Source organism: Meleagris gallopavo, chromosome 1 (assembly GCF_000146605.3).
Source record: "Meleagris gallopavo isolate NT-WF06-2002-E0010 breed Aviagen turkey brand Nicholas breeding stock chromosome 1, Turkey_5.1, whole genome shotgun sequence".
Lineage (NCBI taxonomy): Eukaryota > Metazoa > Chordata > Aves > Galliformes > Phasianidae > Meleagris > Meleagris gallopavo.
The window spans coordinates 167,254,560-167,273,080 of record NC_015011.2 but is presented as its reverse complement, the minus strand read 5'-3'; the positions used below and the strand labels follow the sequence as shown (position 1 = coordinate 167,273,080).

General features: G+C 40.4%; 1 protein-coding gene across 1 annotated transcript; it reads right to left on the bottom strand.

Annotated features, from left to right (window-relative positions):
• Positions 1 to 230: 230 nt before the first annotated feature.
• Positions 231 to 18,521, bottom strand: LOC100547204 (spermatogenesis-associated protein 13). Its single transcript, XM_010728896.2, has 10 exons — positions 18,427 to 18,521; positions 16,320 to 16,456; positions 15,703 to 15,882; positions 14,483 to 14,668; positions 12,019 to 12,198; positions 11,063 to 11,295; positions 8,234 to 8,363; positions 7,311 to 7,683; positions 5,374 to 5,448; positions 231 to 4,205 (listed from the first exon to the last, which is right to left on the bottom strand). Exons 1-10 carry the CDS (start codon positions 18,485 to 18,487, stop codon positions 4,024 to 4,026), a joined length of 1,737 nt encoding a protein of 578 aa, XP_010727198.1. The 5' UTR covers positions 18,488 to 18,521; the 3' UTR covers positions 231 to 4,023.

The following is an 18,521-nucleotide window of genomic DNA, read 5'->3' as shown; positions in this document are numbered from 1 at the left end:
GGTCTTAATAAGGATGGTTTCTGCATGAACAAAGAAGAGTTCAGCCCCTGAACTGGGTTCAGCAGTTTGCTAAAATGAATTTGTACTGGGAAGTACTGAAGTTGTTACTAGAAAACCAACAGAAGATGGTGTGATATGTTTTTTTCTTTAAAATAATAAAATAAATGGGACAGCTGAGAAACGTTTGCCACGCAGAAGAGATTTTGTAGCCAATTTAAGAAGTCCAACACTTTTAAAACTGTACAATAAAATTTTATAAGACGTAGCTGAAGAACTTCAGCTGTACATTATTTAATTAAAACACATATGAGAGGAAAATAATGGGAATGTAAGTTTGTACTTATTTCCAGAAAATAGATTCATTTGACAACGTTCCAAGAGTAAACAATGTAATGCAATTACTTCAGAACAAATACACATGAAGACACTGCAGTCCTATACATTGTGTTTCAGCCGTCAACAGCCAACTCATCTGCTCTGTAGCCAAGACACTCGATTTACAGCACATGTAACAGCACACAGATGGTGAGATGCACAAAGTAAGATAAAATGTTACAAAACACTTGTCAAAATAAAATACATACGCAAGTTCATCCCTAGTATTTACAACAAATAGTTTTAAGTTAGAGATCGTTCAGAAGGCATCTCCTACACACAGATGCCACATATAGAAAAAAAGCAGAAAGGCGGTTGAGGAAAGGTACTGTGTTAGTTATGGCTAAAGACCTTTGGCTCCAAAACTCTGCTCTAATTATTTTCAAAAGACAGCTAAAACGCAGAACATTTAAGCAGTCTGTCTTTGAACTCCTTCACTACACTGACCACTAAAACTCAATGTGAAATTCAGCATGGCAAGAGCCACTTGTAAAACAATCTTATTATTTTATACATCAAATGCTCCCAGTTAGATGCAATTATGGTTTGGCATTATCCTAACTCAGTGGGAACACATTTGAGGACAATTACATTTTACTGCATCTCATGCAAAAAGTCTGAGGTTGTCTGCTCAGCAGGCCATCAGGAAGGCTCTGGCTGTGCTTTAGCTAAATGAGGCACAAATATGCTTAGTAGTTGCCCTAGAACATTTGACAGTAACTTATAGCAAACAAAAGCGAGTGGAAAAGACAGCTTTCTGAAGGTAAGTTTTGTCATCAGGAGAGTCAAGACTTTCATGTTCTGCTAAAGGACAGAGGTGCTAGAGCAGAAAATTTTACATTTTATTAGCAGCTCTTTTCCCCACAGACTCTGAAATCAGACTGATCCCCAAGTAAACATTTGCCTTACTTGATGGATAAAGTAATTGTGTGTTTTTCTTTAACTGTAATTCATTTAAAAGATTATGGTGTAGTTCAAATTTGGCCTGCCTTCTTATATTTTATCAGTCTTGCTCTATAGCCGGCACATTCTTTGACCGACAAATATATAACCCAATAAAATACAGTGTTGGAAGCTTCTTCATCTATTGAAGATTGCAAAGAAAGACACAGAGTATATTATAATACACATCTACCAGTAGGGCACTATATATAAAACTGTCCTGAGTAATTTGCACCATGAAATGTTTTCTCTTTCTGAAGTTCTCTTTGAGGAAAAAACAAAACAAAACAAAACAACCTGCTGCATCCAAAACCACATACAAACATTTCTGTTCATTGTTAGGGCTAAGGCACCAGCACTACTACACGGGAAGAGCCTTTATGGGCACTGATGTGACAGAAGATACATCCCAAAATCTTTTCATCAAAAACAAAATTGTGAATCTAACTCTCATAATGTCTTCAGGTCACTCTGGGAAAGTTTCTGCATGTGAACTGCAATCCAACTTCAGATGCATTTACATCTGGAACAAATCTTTCAAAATGTGGATATGAAATATCTCCGCTTCCATGATACATGCACCACTTTGGTTTGCAGGCCTGAACATGGGATGTACCCATGAAAATGGGTACGTAAGAAGCACAGAAGGGTTGCTCAGTTATGTGGAAGGGCATGCATCCACACTGGCATTTGGAAGTCAGTTCATTCAGTTTAAATTGAGCACGCCAAATTATCTTTTAGACAGTTTGTTTTAAACATGAGAACTGAACCCAGCCAGCTTTTGTCACTGTCCTTCTTCTGCGCTTTCTTTAAGCTAGGCTGTTGAAAATGTCAGTGCATATTTCCACTTCCTAACTGTTTCAGGTCATCTTCTATCACTACAGAAAAGCACAAGCAATGAAGTTCACTATGGAGTGAACAATTTGGCTGAGCATCACCAGACTTTGCATTATTGCTGAGCTATATACACAAGGCATTTGAAATGTACAGTTGTCAAAGATGTCATTTAAAATCAAAACTACAAACCTGCACTTCGCAGAAGTTGCAGGAAGTTGCCGAATCATAAAACCATCAGATTAGTGGGCTTCACAACACTGACAATAAGTAGAAAGTTAGAGGTAAGAACAGCAGTAGGAACAAATACATGTTTAAAATAAGGCTTTTTTTACATTGTTATTAAGATGCCTGGCCTCTAGCCCATTGTTTGTTCTTCATATATTACTGATTCATTACAAAGGTGATTGTGTACAATGTCAAAGAATACTCTTGGATCTACACTTATCATTTGATAATGCCCCAATCAGCAGCATAGGATAAAGTATTTGAAAGACATTCATAGCAAATCAGTTCTGAAACATAAGGAGTCCTTTTTTCCTTCCATATTACCAATAGTCTTGCCATTCTTTGTGAGTTAGCGAGTAGAAATGATCAGTGCTGCAAATAGTGAGATCCTGTTTCTTCTTGGTGGCATTTAAAAGTTGTTCTCCCAAATCAACTCACAGCAATGCAGGTCACATCCTGCGGATGCTGACCAGAGCTGACTTTTCTCCAGCCAGATCCTTCCCTTTCCAGCACAGACCAATGACTCTGAGACAGAAATCCATCTCTGATCCACGTAATTATTCTGTCCCTTCCAGTAAGGACTTCTCTTCCTTTGTGAAGAAATCTGGTCACAACTCATTGTTGATTGCCAGTGTAGAAGAAGCATGGATCCAGACTGTTTTGAGAACTTAATGGAGATATTTCCATTATCATTCATCCATTTTCTAAGTGAAGCTACATGAGTACAAAGTGTGTGAGCTAAGTAACATAGCCAGCAATCAGCAGTCAGCTCGTACTGTCTCACCTCTGATATTGTACATTCACATTATCTCCATTAAAAAAAAAACAAACTTTTTTCACAGAGAAATAAGCATACTGGAATATAAAGAAGCGTCTCCCAGGCGAAGAAGTGCACAAAAAGTGATATAAAAGCTCTATATTGAAGAGTATACATGCAAGCAGTATATTGCTCTGACTGAAAGAAATCAGAGATGCCCGGGGCGCCTCTTGTATCCACTTGTATGCAATAAATGCACACATCTTTGTAGTCCATTTTGCACTCTCTTCATGTTTCTATATGACAGAATAAAACTTCCCTGTTCCAATCTGGAATATGATAAGGCCCTGTGGGACATTCTCCTGCCATTTGGCAATTTAACAGAAAAAGACAGGAAGGATTAGGGTTCACCAAACCCAGCAACCGCATGTTATCCATATTTTAATGGGCAGCTCCTGCTTGGTTCTCCAAAAGGAGAAAACTCTGCCAAGATTCCTTGCTCACATACCCTTAAGGAAAAACCCCTCTCTATACTAAATTTGGCCATCAGCGTAAGATTAAGAAAAATGAAATGTGACAATGACCTGCACAGTTCTATCATTACTTCAGCATAACTAAGAAAGAGATCAAATACTGCTGCTTTAGAGTAACAGTAAGCTGTCTTTGTCAGAAGGAAACTGCTCTTCATTAGCAATGCTGACACTTGGCAACATTTACTTCAGAGCAGTGCTGAGCCACTTCATTATTCTTCTAGACAAAGTTGTATTTCTGGCTCAAGGGAGCCCACGGTTTTTTCTCCAAAACTGGAGATTCACTGAGCTTAAATACGCTTAACTGGGTCTCCAAGGTCCTTCCTTGGAATAAGTCTCTCTCCATGCTGGTGTCCTTCACTTTTTGAATGGGGTGAGTTTGTTGAAGGTATGCCAGAAGAGGGATGGCTTCCTCTTGGGTTCTGCCAGGGCAAAGACCTGCTGCTGTGGGATGCTGGTGGGCACGGTGATGTGGCGCTGATGGATGGGGTGCAAGCTCTGGTGTAGAGGAGGCACAGGACACCCATTATAGCTTACACCTGGAACAGGAAGAGTTTAAGAAAGTATATGAGACAGCTAGCAAATTAACCAGTGAGAGGAAAAATTGAGCATGGCATCATGGGACAGATCCAGTAGTCAGTAAAGACAATTCATTTTGCCAAGACATTAAATGAAAGCACTACTAGATATCACCTTCTCTGATGCATGACCTTTTAATTGCTGCACTTATTTGTGTTAAGAATAACACCAGTACAAATAACTGCTACAAAAAATAAGCAACCATTTCACAATGCCTGGCAACATTATCTGCATGGGTAAAGTTGGATATTTCAAAGGAGAGATACTTAAAAAAATAGAACCTTTTACTGTAGTCAGCCCCCAGATAAGACTAAGTAAAATGTCACTACCAATGAAAATATATTTCTTCATTTTGGAAAATATTTTTACAGGCAGACATCCTTAAGACTTTGGACCTGGATGTTCTGAACAGAATCTCCTGATCACAATTTTCAGCCACTCCCCTGATGATCCAGAGAGGTTTTACAGATATCTCACAATTTCTAAAGTGCTTTATAATAGCATTAATCCCAGGGAATAGAGATTAATTTACTCCTTCACTCCTAAATTCTGACCTGGTCTGTTCCCACTTTCTCTATTTATTCTCTCAACACCACATGATTTCTGAGAGGGAAAGAGTAAAAAAAGTTTCCAGAAAAACAAGTTTCTACTCCTTCACTGTGCACTTTTAAGTAATTAGCAAGAGAGGACAGCAAGGAACTATTTTGACTATGCTATTATGAGCTCAGCAACACGTGGCGTGCAGAAAGTATATTAAAAACTTTTCAATAGAAAGCACAGAATTACTGAAGAGTAAATTGTCAGAATAAAAACAAAGGAAGGAAAAGGTAACTCTCATTTTTAATTTCCTCTCTGCAAACACTTCCTTACAGCTGTTAAAACCACTTGTTCTTCTTCTCTAATAAAGAGATAACGGCAGCTTACTGTCTAGAGGAGAACGGGAAACTGACTTAGTAGGCAGTTCACAAAGGTATTTCAGTTTGAAATTGGGCTAATGGGAATAATTCAATCTCCATGTGAACCCAAGAAGAAAAGGTAAAAGCTTCAGAAACTCAATCCCTGTACTTATTCCTGATAACAAACACGCTGCAACAAAATAGGAGCATAACACCATTCTTAAACACCTACCTTTAATTTTTCCATGCCTTGACTTACGGGCGTTCTGCATGGCTTGTTTCTTCTGGTTTTCTGAGATTTCCATTCCTATGAGAAAGAGTAAAGAAAGGACATGATATAAAAATATTTATCTAATCATTGCTTATACTTCCCATATTTAAGGAATTCATTTGATGATCCACATGGAATAAAAGATGTGATTTAAAAGCTGGAAAAGCTTTCTGTGCACTGAACAAACTCCATGCTATTATGTTAGATTAGCCTCTAGGTATAAACTCGGTACTTTTGTATGACATAAAGAAGGAACTATTGTAACTCCTTTGCACAGTTCTTGAACAAGATACTGGGTGGACATCATCTTCATATAGCACGTCCTGAACATGCCAAGGAACTGTCGCTGGCAGCGCAAACATGGCAGAAGGCTATGGAGGCCAACATTTCCTCTACCCCGAGGACAGAGCATCCCATCCTCTGCCAGACACCAAAGGAGGCCGTGATGTGGTTGGGGCTGCCACCAGCCTGGGACTGGATCCCACACTCCAGTTTCTCACATACTGACTTACACTCTTGCATGGATTATGAGATTCAATAGTATGCCATATACTACTGTACCACAGGTATATGACTGATCTGTGCTGAGTACAGACAAGGCAGACAGTCCACTGTGAAAGGCAGCCAAAGATCTGGCATCATCTGGAGCCCGTGGACATGCACTTTACTTTCCTCTCCCTGCACACATGGCATTGGAGACGCATGCGTATGTTACGCCAGCATGAGCAAACTATGCTTTACGTGATGGCTCTCCTTTCACTGATCTGTATTTGAAGAGCACAGAAGCTGCAATTCAAAAGCAGAATAAAGTAGCTGGTCTCATTCCATTCTGCCTTTCCCTGCATAGCTCTATGCTTTTAAAACTCCCCTTACTCTTTTAGCCTGAACTTACAGAGAACTTACAAAGAGCATTAAGCCATAATTTTGGGGTGTGATGTTTCTTTTTTTTATTCTGCTTTTTTTTTCCTTTATAGAAACAAGGAAACAGACAAAAAAAAATGAAAGCAGTTTCATCAGCAGAGATCAGACCACTTTCTTAGGGTTACTATTAGTGGTTTAGAGAAGGATTTTCTGGATGTGGGCTTTTTTTCATATGTATTCATAAAAGCTAAGAAAAGCGAGATATGGTTATATGGTTTGGGAGACAATGACCCGCACCAAAGTGTTTTTGAAAATAGAAGTAAAATGCCATTTGACGAGTATGTATTTCGTCTCAGAGCAGTTAGATTAGAGGCTTTATGCAAACTCCAGCAAGATAACTTACAAAATCAACAAGACAAATTTAAACCTGAGGTTGAGAATATTGGCGCCTTTCCACTGGTTTTGGCTGAAGGAAGTGTTCACTTATGTACAAAAAAAAAAAAGGAAAACAAGTAGTCTTCTGGGTAATGGAGAAAATATCCAAGCTACTGTCACACAAAACCAGACAGATATCAGCTATTTCTACTCAACTACATTTCTTCTAGTTCAAGACACCTGCGTCAAAACAGGTACAACTATTATGGACCTGCCCTCACAACTTTTGAGCTCAGCTCCACAGAAATGCATGATCCAGTCTTAAATAAGTGGTAGTGCTATTAAAATAAATCTTCTCATTATCACTGCCACTGCTACCACTCTTGTGTGGCTACCCTTTTTGAGTTTCCCCGTGCTCAGGGTTTTCTGGAGCAGTGTTGCCTACCAGGAAGGGAATGGTAACATGGAATGGAATGGCACCCGATGATAGCACAAACACACCTGAACAGGCTTCACTTATACAGCTAAAGGTCATGGCAGGTAACAAAGAGGCAAGAGTCCCAGAAGGCAGAGTGCACAGTTGCACAAAGCATAAAAAAAAGTGGAAAACAACATTCTCTTTTGTTCTTACTACCTTTTAGAGAGGAAATCCTTGCACTTACCCATTTCCTTATCTTCTCGAACTCTTCTCCTTTCACTTTCACATGCCTCCATCCATCTCTTCTTATCCTCCTGCTTTTTTGCGCAGAACAAATGAACCTCTTCTGTTGCTCTGTTTATTATCTTAAAAGCATTCTTGACATTAATGTTAAAGTCTTTGTCTCTGCCATCCTCAGTGTCTACAAGTTCCATCTCATCCATGTCGATACGATCCTTATAATACAAGATGTCCCTTCTCAGTAGGTCCTTCTTACAGAACACAAGTTGATGGTCAAAGAGGAAGAAAGTCCTCTGCTGGCTTTTGCCTTGCTTTGATATTTTGGTCAGTTCTCCTGAGTGGATCAGTTCCGAGCTTCTGGCTAACACATCTGGTCCCTAAGATGATACACAGTCTTCAAGTAAGTAAACATCATTTTCAGATCTTAGCATATGCCTAATCAGTCTCACTTCACTAATCAAGTCTTAACTCCATTTTATTGTATTTTAACTATCAGAGCTGAAAATGCCATAGAAGGTAGATAATCTCATATAGGCGAACTCAATAAAAGTAATTCTGGTCTGCTTTCTTTCAGCGTAAATTGGGAGGACACTTGTTAAAGTCACTGAAGCAGGTTCAAGTTTGATAAAACAACCACGAATCTGGATGAGATTCTACAATCCACGTATAAAAGAAAAATCCATTTTGTCATTTCCTACATGTCAGTGTCATCTCAAAGACACCTGTTCGTGTACTACCTGCTGCTCTTCCTGAGTGATAAACAAGGTAATCAATAACAAAACACTGCAACCGGACTTTCAACTGAGCAGTGACCAGCTGAAAAGTAGACACCCACCAACGACCTTCCATGCAGAAGGACAGACCTTTTAGAGGACACAAAGTACTGTACACAGTATACCTTTGATCAGGAAAGGGTATGGCACTTACCTCCCAGTCTACTATAGACACTTGCCAACGTGCAATCTTGTCTATGCTTTCCAATCTTCGTTTTCGCTCATTGATTAGGCATGCCACATTCTTCATAGCCTCATAAGCAGCTTTTATGTTGTTATAATCACTGTGAAATATAGGCATGTTTCAAAGATCACTTGTCAATGGGCATGATGCAATTAGAAGCTGTGACATGGTACTCGAATACTGTCCTGCATTTATCCTTTTACTCAGAGTACTTAAAGAAGAGACACGTGATTCTCAGCCATCCTCGACCTCTCACAACAGTCTGTACAGTGCACTGCTGCATTTTGTGCAGGAGCAAATTACTGAACTGGTGCAAGGAGGCAGAAGTAAAATAATGAATAGATATAGTGTCTCTACTGAAAAAAATGGTATAACCCAAAACTGATTTATACATTTCACCAAAGGGATTTCTTTTTGAGCACGATTTAGAGGGATTTTATTGTGAAGGTCATCCCTTTGATCAAGTTTAACAGTTGCATTTCCTTCTTTTCATTCAGAGTGGCTGGGGGAACAAATGTGAACAAGGAAAGTTATGCAGGCAGAAAAGATACCAACAGCAACCTCAAACAAGGTGAGCAAGGGACCCAACAGCCCGAGCACCAAGGAGAAGAATTAAAGTGATAAAGTGGCCCATTCTCCTGGAAGAAGTGTGCGAGAGCCAAGGCTGTCACCTTCCCCTGTCTGCTCCAGGTAGAATTCAGTCTCCTGTTCTTCCTCCTTTGCTCTGCTCCCCTCTTCTCTCCCTGAGCTCCACATATGCTTATGGCTCTCCCCAGCCAGTAGGCAGGTTTGGGTTTCCCTCTGTATAGAATCCATCCCTCTTTCACCTTCCTCACATAGTCTCTGAGAAGAAGGAAGGAAAGAGGCTTATTTCTTGCCTTACAGTCCCAGCTGCCTCCCCTCCGTTATCATTATGACTCTTGCAGAAAAGGAAGCTGGAGGTAGAGAATAGTATGAGACAGAAATAAACCCTGCCAGAACATCAGTGTCACTGTCCTATTTATCTGCTTCTGTCTCAGTTCCTATTTTCATCAGCTGCTGCTGATGGATGCATTTCTTTACACATCTGCACTCAGCTCTCCTCCCATTGTTGATAGATTTGCAGTCCCTTTTCAACCTCAGTATGCTCAAAAAGTGAGATGAACAATAACAAGATCCTCCCCGTGTCAGGGAGACGTCCCAGGGGTGACCACTGGACAGCCACAGTGCTACTCTTGTCCTTCCTTATCTCAGTTCCTTTTCCCTCTCTCAGTGTGTACATCAGCCCTCACTTGTGGCACAAAGTGTGGCCTTCATGGCAGCCTGTGCACATCTTCAGCCACTTTAAGACAACAAAAGAAAACACTACAGAAGAATAGGCTGAATGGAGCTTTGCTGAGGTTCTGTGAGTGTGGGCCTGTCTGCTTGTGGGCACTTCTGGACACTGAGAGCATGGCTGTATCTATAAGCACCAGAACTGAAGCCCTGTATATCAGCAGTCAACATCTCTTCTGGTCTCTAGCAAAAATGCCCTGGTTTCTAAGTGGAGTTTTCTGAAGATTGAACAAGCACAGACTTCTGCCCACAAAACATCACCTCCGGCTGCATTTTGGACTTTGAGCACTGGGGTCACAGTGGAACATTTTTCTTGCAATTGTAAGATAAAAAGGTAGGCATTTAAAGATAAAATCTTAATTTAGTCAAAGAGGTAATCAACCTAGGAGTGTACTAGAAAGGCTAATAACCTCCAACTTCAGTTCTTACTTATCCCAGATGAAAATCTAATGTCTGGAGTTGTTTCCCAAATAGGGTAGATTTAGGCTAGATATAAGGAAAAATTATTTAACAGTGAGGGTGTTGCAGCAGTGGAACAGGTTGCTCAGAGATGTGCTGGATCCTCACCCCTACAGACTTTCCAGGTGAGGCTGGATCAGGCCATGAGCAACCTGATGGAGCTGCGGTGTCCCTGTTCATTGCAGGGAGTTGGACAAGATGGCCTTCCAACACTACAGATTCTATGATTCAATTCTATGATTCTAAGTAGTTCAGAGGAATGGAAGAAAAATCAATCGTCCCTTCTAGTATCGAAGCTTTCTGGTAGATACCAAATAGAGAAGTATTTACTGTGGGTTCATGAGAAGAATTCTTTTATTAATTTATAGCTTTCCTTTTCTGAAGAGCTGTTACTTTTACAGTACTTTTCCTATCCTGTTAAGATCTCTATCTAGTTCTGTATTTTTCCTCTGATTTTCATCACGTACAATACTACACTGAGTGATAAAGACTCAGCTTGTGTCTGGTGAGGAGTTCAGTTCTGAGAGAATGGGATCATTACAGCGAGCTTACAAATGAACAAAACAGTTGTTCCAGCATGTATCCAGAAAGCCCAATGATGTAGCTTAGATATAAAGCAGATTACAAAGAGTGCAAATAACAAAGATGCTCATATCAAATTTTTAATGGAACTGCTATGGAAATAGCGATCCCCAAGTATACTGTATTTATTCTGGGGCAATAAGAATTTGCCTTGAAGTTACTGGGAGACTTGGTGGAGTACAACCTACTTTTATTGGCAATTTTTATCAGAAGGCCACAGCAACAAATGCAAAAATACCCAGGAAATCCCTGAACAACATTTTGCAAATGATTTTTTATAAAATTTTGGTAATATTGTGATGGTTCCAAGGTGCCCATAAGGAGTTCCCCTCTATTGGAGTCACTGGTAGTTTTGTTCTTGATCTTGAGAACTGGTGCTTTGTCACCCAAAAGCTTTCAGTAATTAGGTTACTGTTTTAAGGTTTGGCTTTTTAATTCTCTCACCTGTGCTCCTGCGTGGTGTATTTGAGCAATTCTGCAAGCTGCAGAGGGTATTTGCAGATTTTTTGAACAGGCGTGAGAAGAAAACCATCAATGGCAATGTCAATCATCTGCTGAAGCAAGCGACAGGCCTCAAAGAAGTGACGGTATTTGCCCTGTTTCATTAGTTTGGAAAGTTCAATGCAGGCACTGGGATGATTGTTACAATATTCTGAATAAATAGCAAAGCCTTCTTGCTACAAAAAAGAAAAAGTCAAAGCATTAACTGATGTATTTGATTACAAAGGATGAAAGACATTTTTTGTAATAGCTGTTATATCTACTTATATTAATGTCATGGTTTCATGATTTTTCCGCCCTTCTAGTCACAGAACCGGGCCGAACCAGCCCGTAAACCGTTGACAATTAATTAAATCATTTTTATATTGTTTCCAAATTCAATAACAACCAGCTTTGTAATTACACATAAATCTACCTTTAACTTCCAAAGCTGTGTATGTTCCCCGTATGAACACAGAGATAAAAGCTTTCATTAAGCCAGGATGATCAAGTTCAGTACTTCAAGAAATGCTTTTGTTTGGGGAATCCTTGAAATCAGAATGCCTTGACAGCTACAGGTTTCTTATGAATTAAGACTCCTTCCCCACCACCTTCAATCCTTATTTTCTTTAGGAAGTTATTGCATGCCCAAATAAGCGATCTGAGATCATTGCAGACAGTCCAGCTCATCTGTGATCACTATGGTTTTGAAACCGTGCACAAAGACACATACTTCCTAAAGAGAAATCTGAAATATATAAATATTTTTAAATTTAATTGTAAATACTTTACATTCTAAAATGCTACCTGTTTAAAGCTCGACATTTGATAGCCACTTGTTAGTAAAGTCCGCCCTCACAGTTATCATTTTCTTATCAGATTTTTTCATTTCATAAATAAAACCAACTTCTGCAACGTACATGTTGGAGAAAGCATGACCCTATCTCACTCAGATGAGGTTCTTCTTTGTTGTACTGTTTCTCAAGATCCTTCAAAAACTTTCTTTGGAATTTGTAAATATCCTCAATATTTCCAAAAATGGTGCTTAGCTGGGCTGTGGTGAACATTCCTGTATGTTTGCGACACTGCCGAATGTAACCCTGGAAACAACAGAAACCTCGTTAGTTTGAAGATACAATAACAGTTTCTACCCTGAAAGTTTCTATCCCATTGAACTGGCAAAAATCCAATGATCGAGGAGCATGTGAGTGGTTTCCCAGCCATACATACATGACTGGATAAAGAGATTGCAGATTCATGCCCAGACCAATTCTTCCAATGCAACTACTGCTTTAGCTGCTGTGCTTTTCTGTAATCCCCTGTGCCATAACAGTTCTTCTTTAAGGAACAAACACTGAAACAATTAATATACAGACAATTTCTACCAAGGCTAAAATACTGGTTCCTTTGGCAGCTGGTATAGGTAGGACCCAGTCTAAGTCAGGGAAGCAAAATTAAGGTCATATTATGATATGTTCAGAACATTCAGCTATTTGCTGAAAGTACTGGTATAGTACCAGAAAGATTGACATAAAAATACAATTACTTTTCCTTTTTTTGTGTGTTCGCTTGCAAGAACATTACATGGGTCCAGTTCCTTTGTATCCAATGGTAAGTAGATGCAAATTCTACTCCACAGCTTTAGGTCAGTAACCAGATCTTATCAGTGCTCCCACAGCCAGGAGGTAAACATGAGGCCAGGGGCTCAAGACTCAGCTGCTGTCACTATGCAGAATTTCAGCTACCTGCTGCTCAGGCTGCGCAGGGACAGGAGTGTGCAGAACAGCAGCTGATAGCACAAATAGCAGCTGTGCTCCACTCCACTATCAGTTACGGGTGCAGATGACTCCAAAGGGCAGCTGGTATGACAGGGGCTATCTGTCAGGCTGCTCCATGTGGCCACTTCCAGGCAGGGTTCTCCCAAAAAGCTTTGGGAGCAGACAGCTGTAAAAAGCCTGCTATTGAGGTTTACCAGGAAAATGAGCTCCTGTGTAGCTCTTTAATGTGGACTGCAGGCACTTCTCAAACACAGCAAGTTTTTCTTTCTTGGCTGCACCAGTGCTAGTGATTCATTCTAGTACAGCACTGGCACATCTGGACTATTATCTGCAGCAGCTTTTCTGGCTCAGTCCTATCTGAGTGTATTTTCAGCTCATGCCTGCTTGCACCACCCTACAGATTCACTTTGAGGATAACAGACAATCTCTACCCAAAATGTTGAACATGCAGTACTGTTTCTATACTTCAAACATATGTTTGCTCTTCTGTACAAAGCTCAGAGGAATGTCATCTTATTTGAAGGAGATACGTATCAGAGAAACATGATAGCAGACTAAAAATTAGTAAGTTGGTAAAACATGGAGAGAGCACCAGAACTCGGATAGCTTTGGCACTATGCAGCTGTGTGTACAAATTCCTCCCTCATCCTTTAGGCACTCAATCAAGCTTGCTATCAGAAGGAAACAGTATATCTAAATGACAAAACTTGCACTTAATGTTTTGTTGTTTTTTTTTAAAGCCTGCCAGTTAGCAAAAAAATTTTATGTTTTTGTCTCCCCTTACATCTTTCCTCAAAAAGGCCTGATTCACTGAAAAACAAACTGCTGTCATGTCTACTGTGTGGTCCATGAAAGAATCTAGCAATGACTGAAGGATAACAACATGGCAAATACAAAGAGAACCAGCAAACTAAGTGTAGGAAGAACATCTTGTAGGTTGCTAAGCACCCATCCAGATGTTAACCACAAACACACGTGAAAAACAGGTCAAATGCATCACAGTCCACATCAGAGAAAGCAAATGTCAGTGAAAAGTATTAAGAAGCTTCATGATGGAACAAGGTCCTTCATGAAAATTTGAGAAGAAGAAAAAAACCACAGTGTTCTCAATATTTCATGGTTCAAACCAATTAGTTCTAAGACACCTTTAAAGATTTCATAGCTCTGAAGCATCCAAAAAAAGTCTCTCTGCTGGAGAAAATCTCACCCAGCAAACATTCTCTTTGCACATTACTTATAAAAAGTTTAGTCTCTGAACTGTAGCAGATTCTATTAAAATCACTGTAAGTTTTCTATCTAAACCAAGTGATAAAAAGCTTTAAATAAACTGCACTTCCTCTCACTTATTATTATGGAAATAGCAGTCAGACATGCAAACTATTTTTTCCGAGTCAAAAGTGGAATGTTTTATTTCAAAAAGGAAGTGGTGCCCGGTGGCAGCCTGCAGAGAGGAAAGCCTTACAAGGGCACAACGAGGTTCTGACTGACAACCTTAGAAGCACAGTTTAGAATATTGTGACATGGGAAACCATTCCCCTTCTCAACTTAGATGGGATGCTTTGTTCCCATTAAGTCAGCAGAATGCCCTCAGCTTAAAAGCAAGTACCTCACAGATGTCCTTGAGATGCTTGATATAGACTCGTTCTGTGTTCATAATTTCCTGTATAACGTTGGTTCTCATCTGATCCTTGTTTTCAGCTATTTTCTGACGATGCTTGCTAATATCTGCATCTTGTTCTTCATCCTGGATACTATTGCAATTTTCTGGTAGTTCTTCCTGATTAACTCGCAGCTGCAGCCATAACAGAGTAAAACAGCAAACTTACAAAACATGACAAAATCATTACAAACATCTTACAAATAAGAGACAACTTGTGACAGAAATGTTCCCATCCCTTTCTTACAAGACAGCACTCCACAAAAAAAAAAATTCCCATTCTACTCACCAGATATTTAAACAATGTGTTGAGATTTTTTTTTTTAGTTGGTTAAATCCATGGCTTTCTACACCCAGCATCAGAGAGATACATGTCGTGTACCCTGTGTATTTTTCAGAATTAAGTTTATTTCTCGCCCTTACTAATAGTTAATGTGTAATTTGGGCCAAATCAGCTTATGAGTAAAAATTTCAAAAGTAAACAACTCTCTTAAACAATTCAAAATATTCTTTTCCTGCCCCAACTCCCTGTCTGGGTAGCAGTACCTCCTTCATCTGCTTTTTTCTGATTGTCCATTTTGTTTAGAGAGCTAAAGGCAGGAACTACCTCTTGCACTTAAATACAGTGCAGCCAAAGTTTCATTAAAGGCTCTCAAAAAGTAAATTAAATTAAATTACAAAACATAATTCAGTGTTGTATCATTCAAGAGTCACAATAACCTGGTTAAGTTCTGACGAGGAAATTTAGACTACGAACCAGACTCCTAAAGAAGACTGTGGTAATAAATTATGCTATTTTACCAAGAAATCCCTGCAGTATCAGAAGCCAGCAGCACACAGCACAGCTTGCCCCAGTCTCTCACAAACTGCTGTTCTCTTTGTATGCACTCCTGGCTGAGTTTTCCACTGTCCTCATTTCTACTTGTGAAATTTCTTTGACTACAAAAGGACCATACAAAGGAAGAAGTGAGGAGCTAGAGGATCTAAGGGTATGATCCTCTACTGCATTATAATGTGGGAAGTCACTAGGTATTACATCTCTGGTGTTTGGATGTAAAGATGCTGAAGATCTGCTCCTTCTTTTAGATTTAACGCCATGGTCAGCGTCATGTTCTACTACAAGGACCTCAAAAATGTATCAATGGTGCAAAAGCAACAGAGTTACTAACCCTGACAAAACTAGCTGGAAACCAGGCTTCTTTGTCCTCATTTCTTCCCCACCACCAGTCTTTGTTGGAAGCTTCCAGGACTCTAATGACATCTCCAGCTTTGAAGCCCAGCTCTTGATCATCCATAGTGACATGGTCCCAGAGAGCTTCTGCATACACAATGCTGCCATCGCTTATCAGCTGAGACGAGAAGAGAAAAGGGATGTGAAGGACAAAGAATAAACAATGAACTATTTATAAATTTCCAAAAAAAAGATCAAAACATCTCACCAGAGTGCCCAAGATTCATCCTCCTAGAGGATAAAACTAAAATTCTGGATTTTCAGAAATCTGTACATACATCCATTAGAGTAAGAACAAGCAGAGACCTACTCCAGAGCGGCTACGTAGCTAATGAGTCAGGCTCCCAGTGAAGTGTTGTCACTGTGCTCTTCCCTTGGCATCTGGCCTTGCACACTGTCTGAAGCAGGATACCACTGCTGCTGGATACTTTGTTATGATGGTTACAGCCATTACACTTTTTATTAATAAGAAACCACCCACGTGTGGAAAATACGCACTCCATCGTGTTAACAATGCAAAGATTCCCCAGAATGGAATGCAACCCAGGACGTTACCTCATTAATGGCGAGCTGCTCCCCTCCAGGCTGCAGGTACCTTGGTGTGGCTTGGCAGAGCTCTTCGTAGCTGTAATCTTCCTCACTGCCGTTGTCATCCACCAGTGCTGAAGATTCAGTCCCGCCATCTGCAGCAGCTAAAACAAAAGGCAGAACAGCTGTTTGTGCAATCATTCTTACACAAGCATCTATTCCAAAAACAAACAATGCAATGCAAGAAGAATTGCTTTGGAGTTGCCTCTGTTACTATGAATATAACAGTAACAATGAAAGCATAGGGTTCACCGGAAAACACTCTTCAAACATGAGTTACTTTTTACTCTTCTTTGTAATTTTCCCTTTTAGCATCTGATGAAATAGAGATATTCTCCTTTTTGTGTGCAATAAAACAGAACTACAACTTTTTTTTTTTTTTTTTTTCCCCACTAAATCCAGAAGAAATGCGAAATAATCTGACCCATAAGAAAGGTCTGGGTGCAGTTACCACCACTGCCAGTCCCTGGCTCTGTCATATCCTGACACATTCCCCAGGACACCATCGAAATGAGTGGGCAGCCCACATCTTGCAGGCAAACACAAGTCAGAAACAAGGTGAGCTTCATCGTGTCTCTACAGCCACAGAAACCAAGCACGGAAATGACTGTCTCTGTGGACACAAAAATCTCGAATTACCACATAAAACTTCACAGAATAGTTTTACTATCTGGGGCTCCATCTCTGGGTGAGAGGGCCTTGTGGCTATCATCTCTCCTTCACAAATGGAAAGGACTGGTTTTGGGACCAATAATAGTGGTTGACTCTGGTCCACATGGCTCAGGGCCAGACCCATGGCTTGGAAAGCCAGCTGCAATGCAATGTCCAAAACAGTTCTGGGGATGAGCGTGAAGCGCTCACAATCGGTGTCTCAGTGCCCGAATGCACTGTCTAATTAGTCCTTAATTTATCTCTACAGATTTACTCTTAAGGTTGTCCCAAACTAAGAATAACCAGAAAGTCTGAAGATCACGCAGTCCTCAAAAATCCAATAAAAAATAATACCCAGAATGGGGTGCTAGTGTTGAACTCCTTTTTTCCTGTTTGCTGTGCCCCAGATAAGCAGTGCAGCAACCCAGCATCCCTCTCCCTTGCAAGGGGGAGGGATTTCTTGTCTGAATTCTTGAACCTGCTGCTCCCACTCACCCATGAGGCACAGCAGCAGACCCTGCCTTGCCACTCTGCCCTTGCTTTACCCATGTCACAAACAGACATATTATCAGTTATCTACTTTATGGTGAAGATGTCTTTAACCCCCACTTCTGGCTGCTCAGACCATTACATGCATCTTTGGTCATTTAGGTGTTGATGTACAAGAGATCAAAGTTGAGAGCCACACTGATTACATAAAAAAGAAGAGTTTTGTTTTCTTTAAAAGAGGAAAAACATGTCACGGTCCCGATGTAATGCAACACAGCTATTCTACCATGCTCTGCTACCCACTGGCACTTTAAATATGCACTCATGTTGATGGCATAATAGCAACAAACAAGGATGGGGAATTCCTTCTTAAAAAAAAAAAACAAAAACAAAAAACAAAAAACAAGATTTTTTTTCCTAGGGACTCATAAATCTGAGCACTGATAAACTTCTCAAACACACCCTGTAAAACATATTACAAAATCTGCAAATAAATAATTCATGAAATCAATGTTTAGCTTATAAATCAACAACAAAAACAACACCCATATCATCGCAGTGATCCTTTATACATCTCCTCTGCAATCAGTGCTGCCTGCAGGTTTGTTCCCGTGGGGATGGCACATGAGGATGGCACACCAAGCCATCTCAATTCTTTTAGCTCCAGGTGAAAAATGACTGCAATTTTGGGGTTGATAACTGCTCATTGTTCCTCAGCAAATCAACGAGTTCACACAGTCTCTTCAGGCTATGAGCTCTCCAGGGCTGCAGCTCGAAACTTCAGGATGCTGCGGAGCGCTCCCACCTCCCAGCTGTTCGACCACCGGCGTCACCATTGGCTGCCGCGAGTGACACGGCCGTGAGCACAGCCAAGCCCCCCACCTGGCACAACCGCCTCATTCAACACCATAAAAAAAGAAGAGTGGCTACTCACTTGTGCCCATATGAAGGCTCTCCAGACTCCAAAACCGTGCCATTCCCCCGCGGGCCACCATGCTGACACCGGGGTACCTGGCCAGGGCTTGGGGA

Coding starts and splice junctions, on each gene's coding strand:
- LOC100547204 (XM_010728896.2), bottom strand. CDS start 18,487: ATGGTGGCCCGCGGGGGAATGGCACGGTTTTGGAGTCTGGAGAGCCTT. Junction 16,457..18,426: donor GAGCCTTCATATGGGCACAA/GTGAGTAGCCAC, acceptor CTTTTGTTTTAG/CTGCTGCAGATGGCGGGACT. Junction 4,206..5,373: donor AAGGCATGGAAAAATTAAAG/GTAGGTGTTTAA, acceptor TTCCTGTTCCAG/GTGTAAGCTATAATGGGTGT.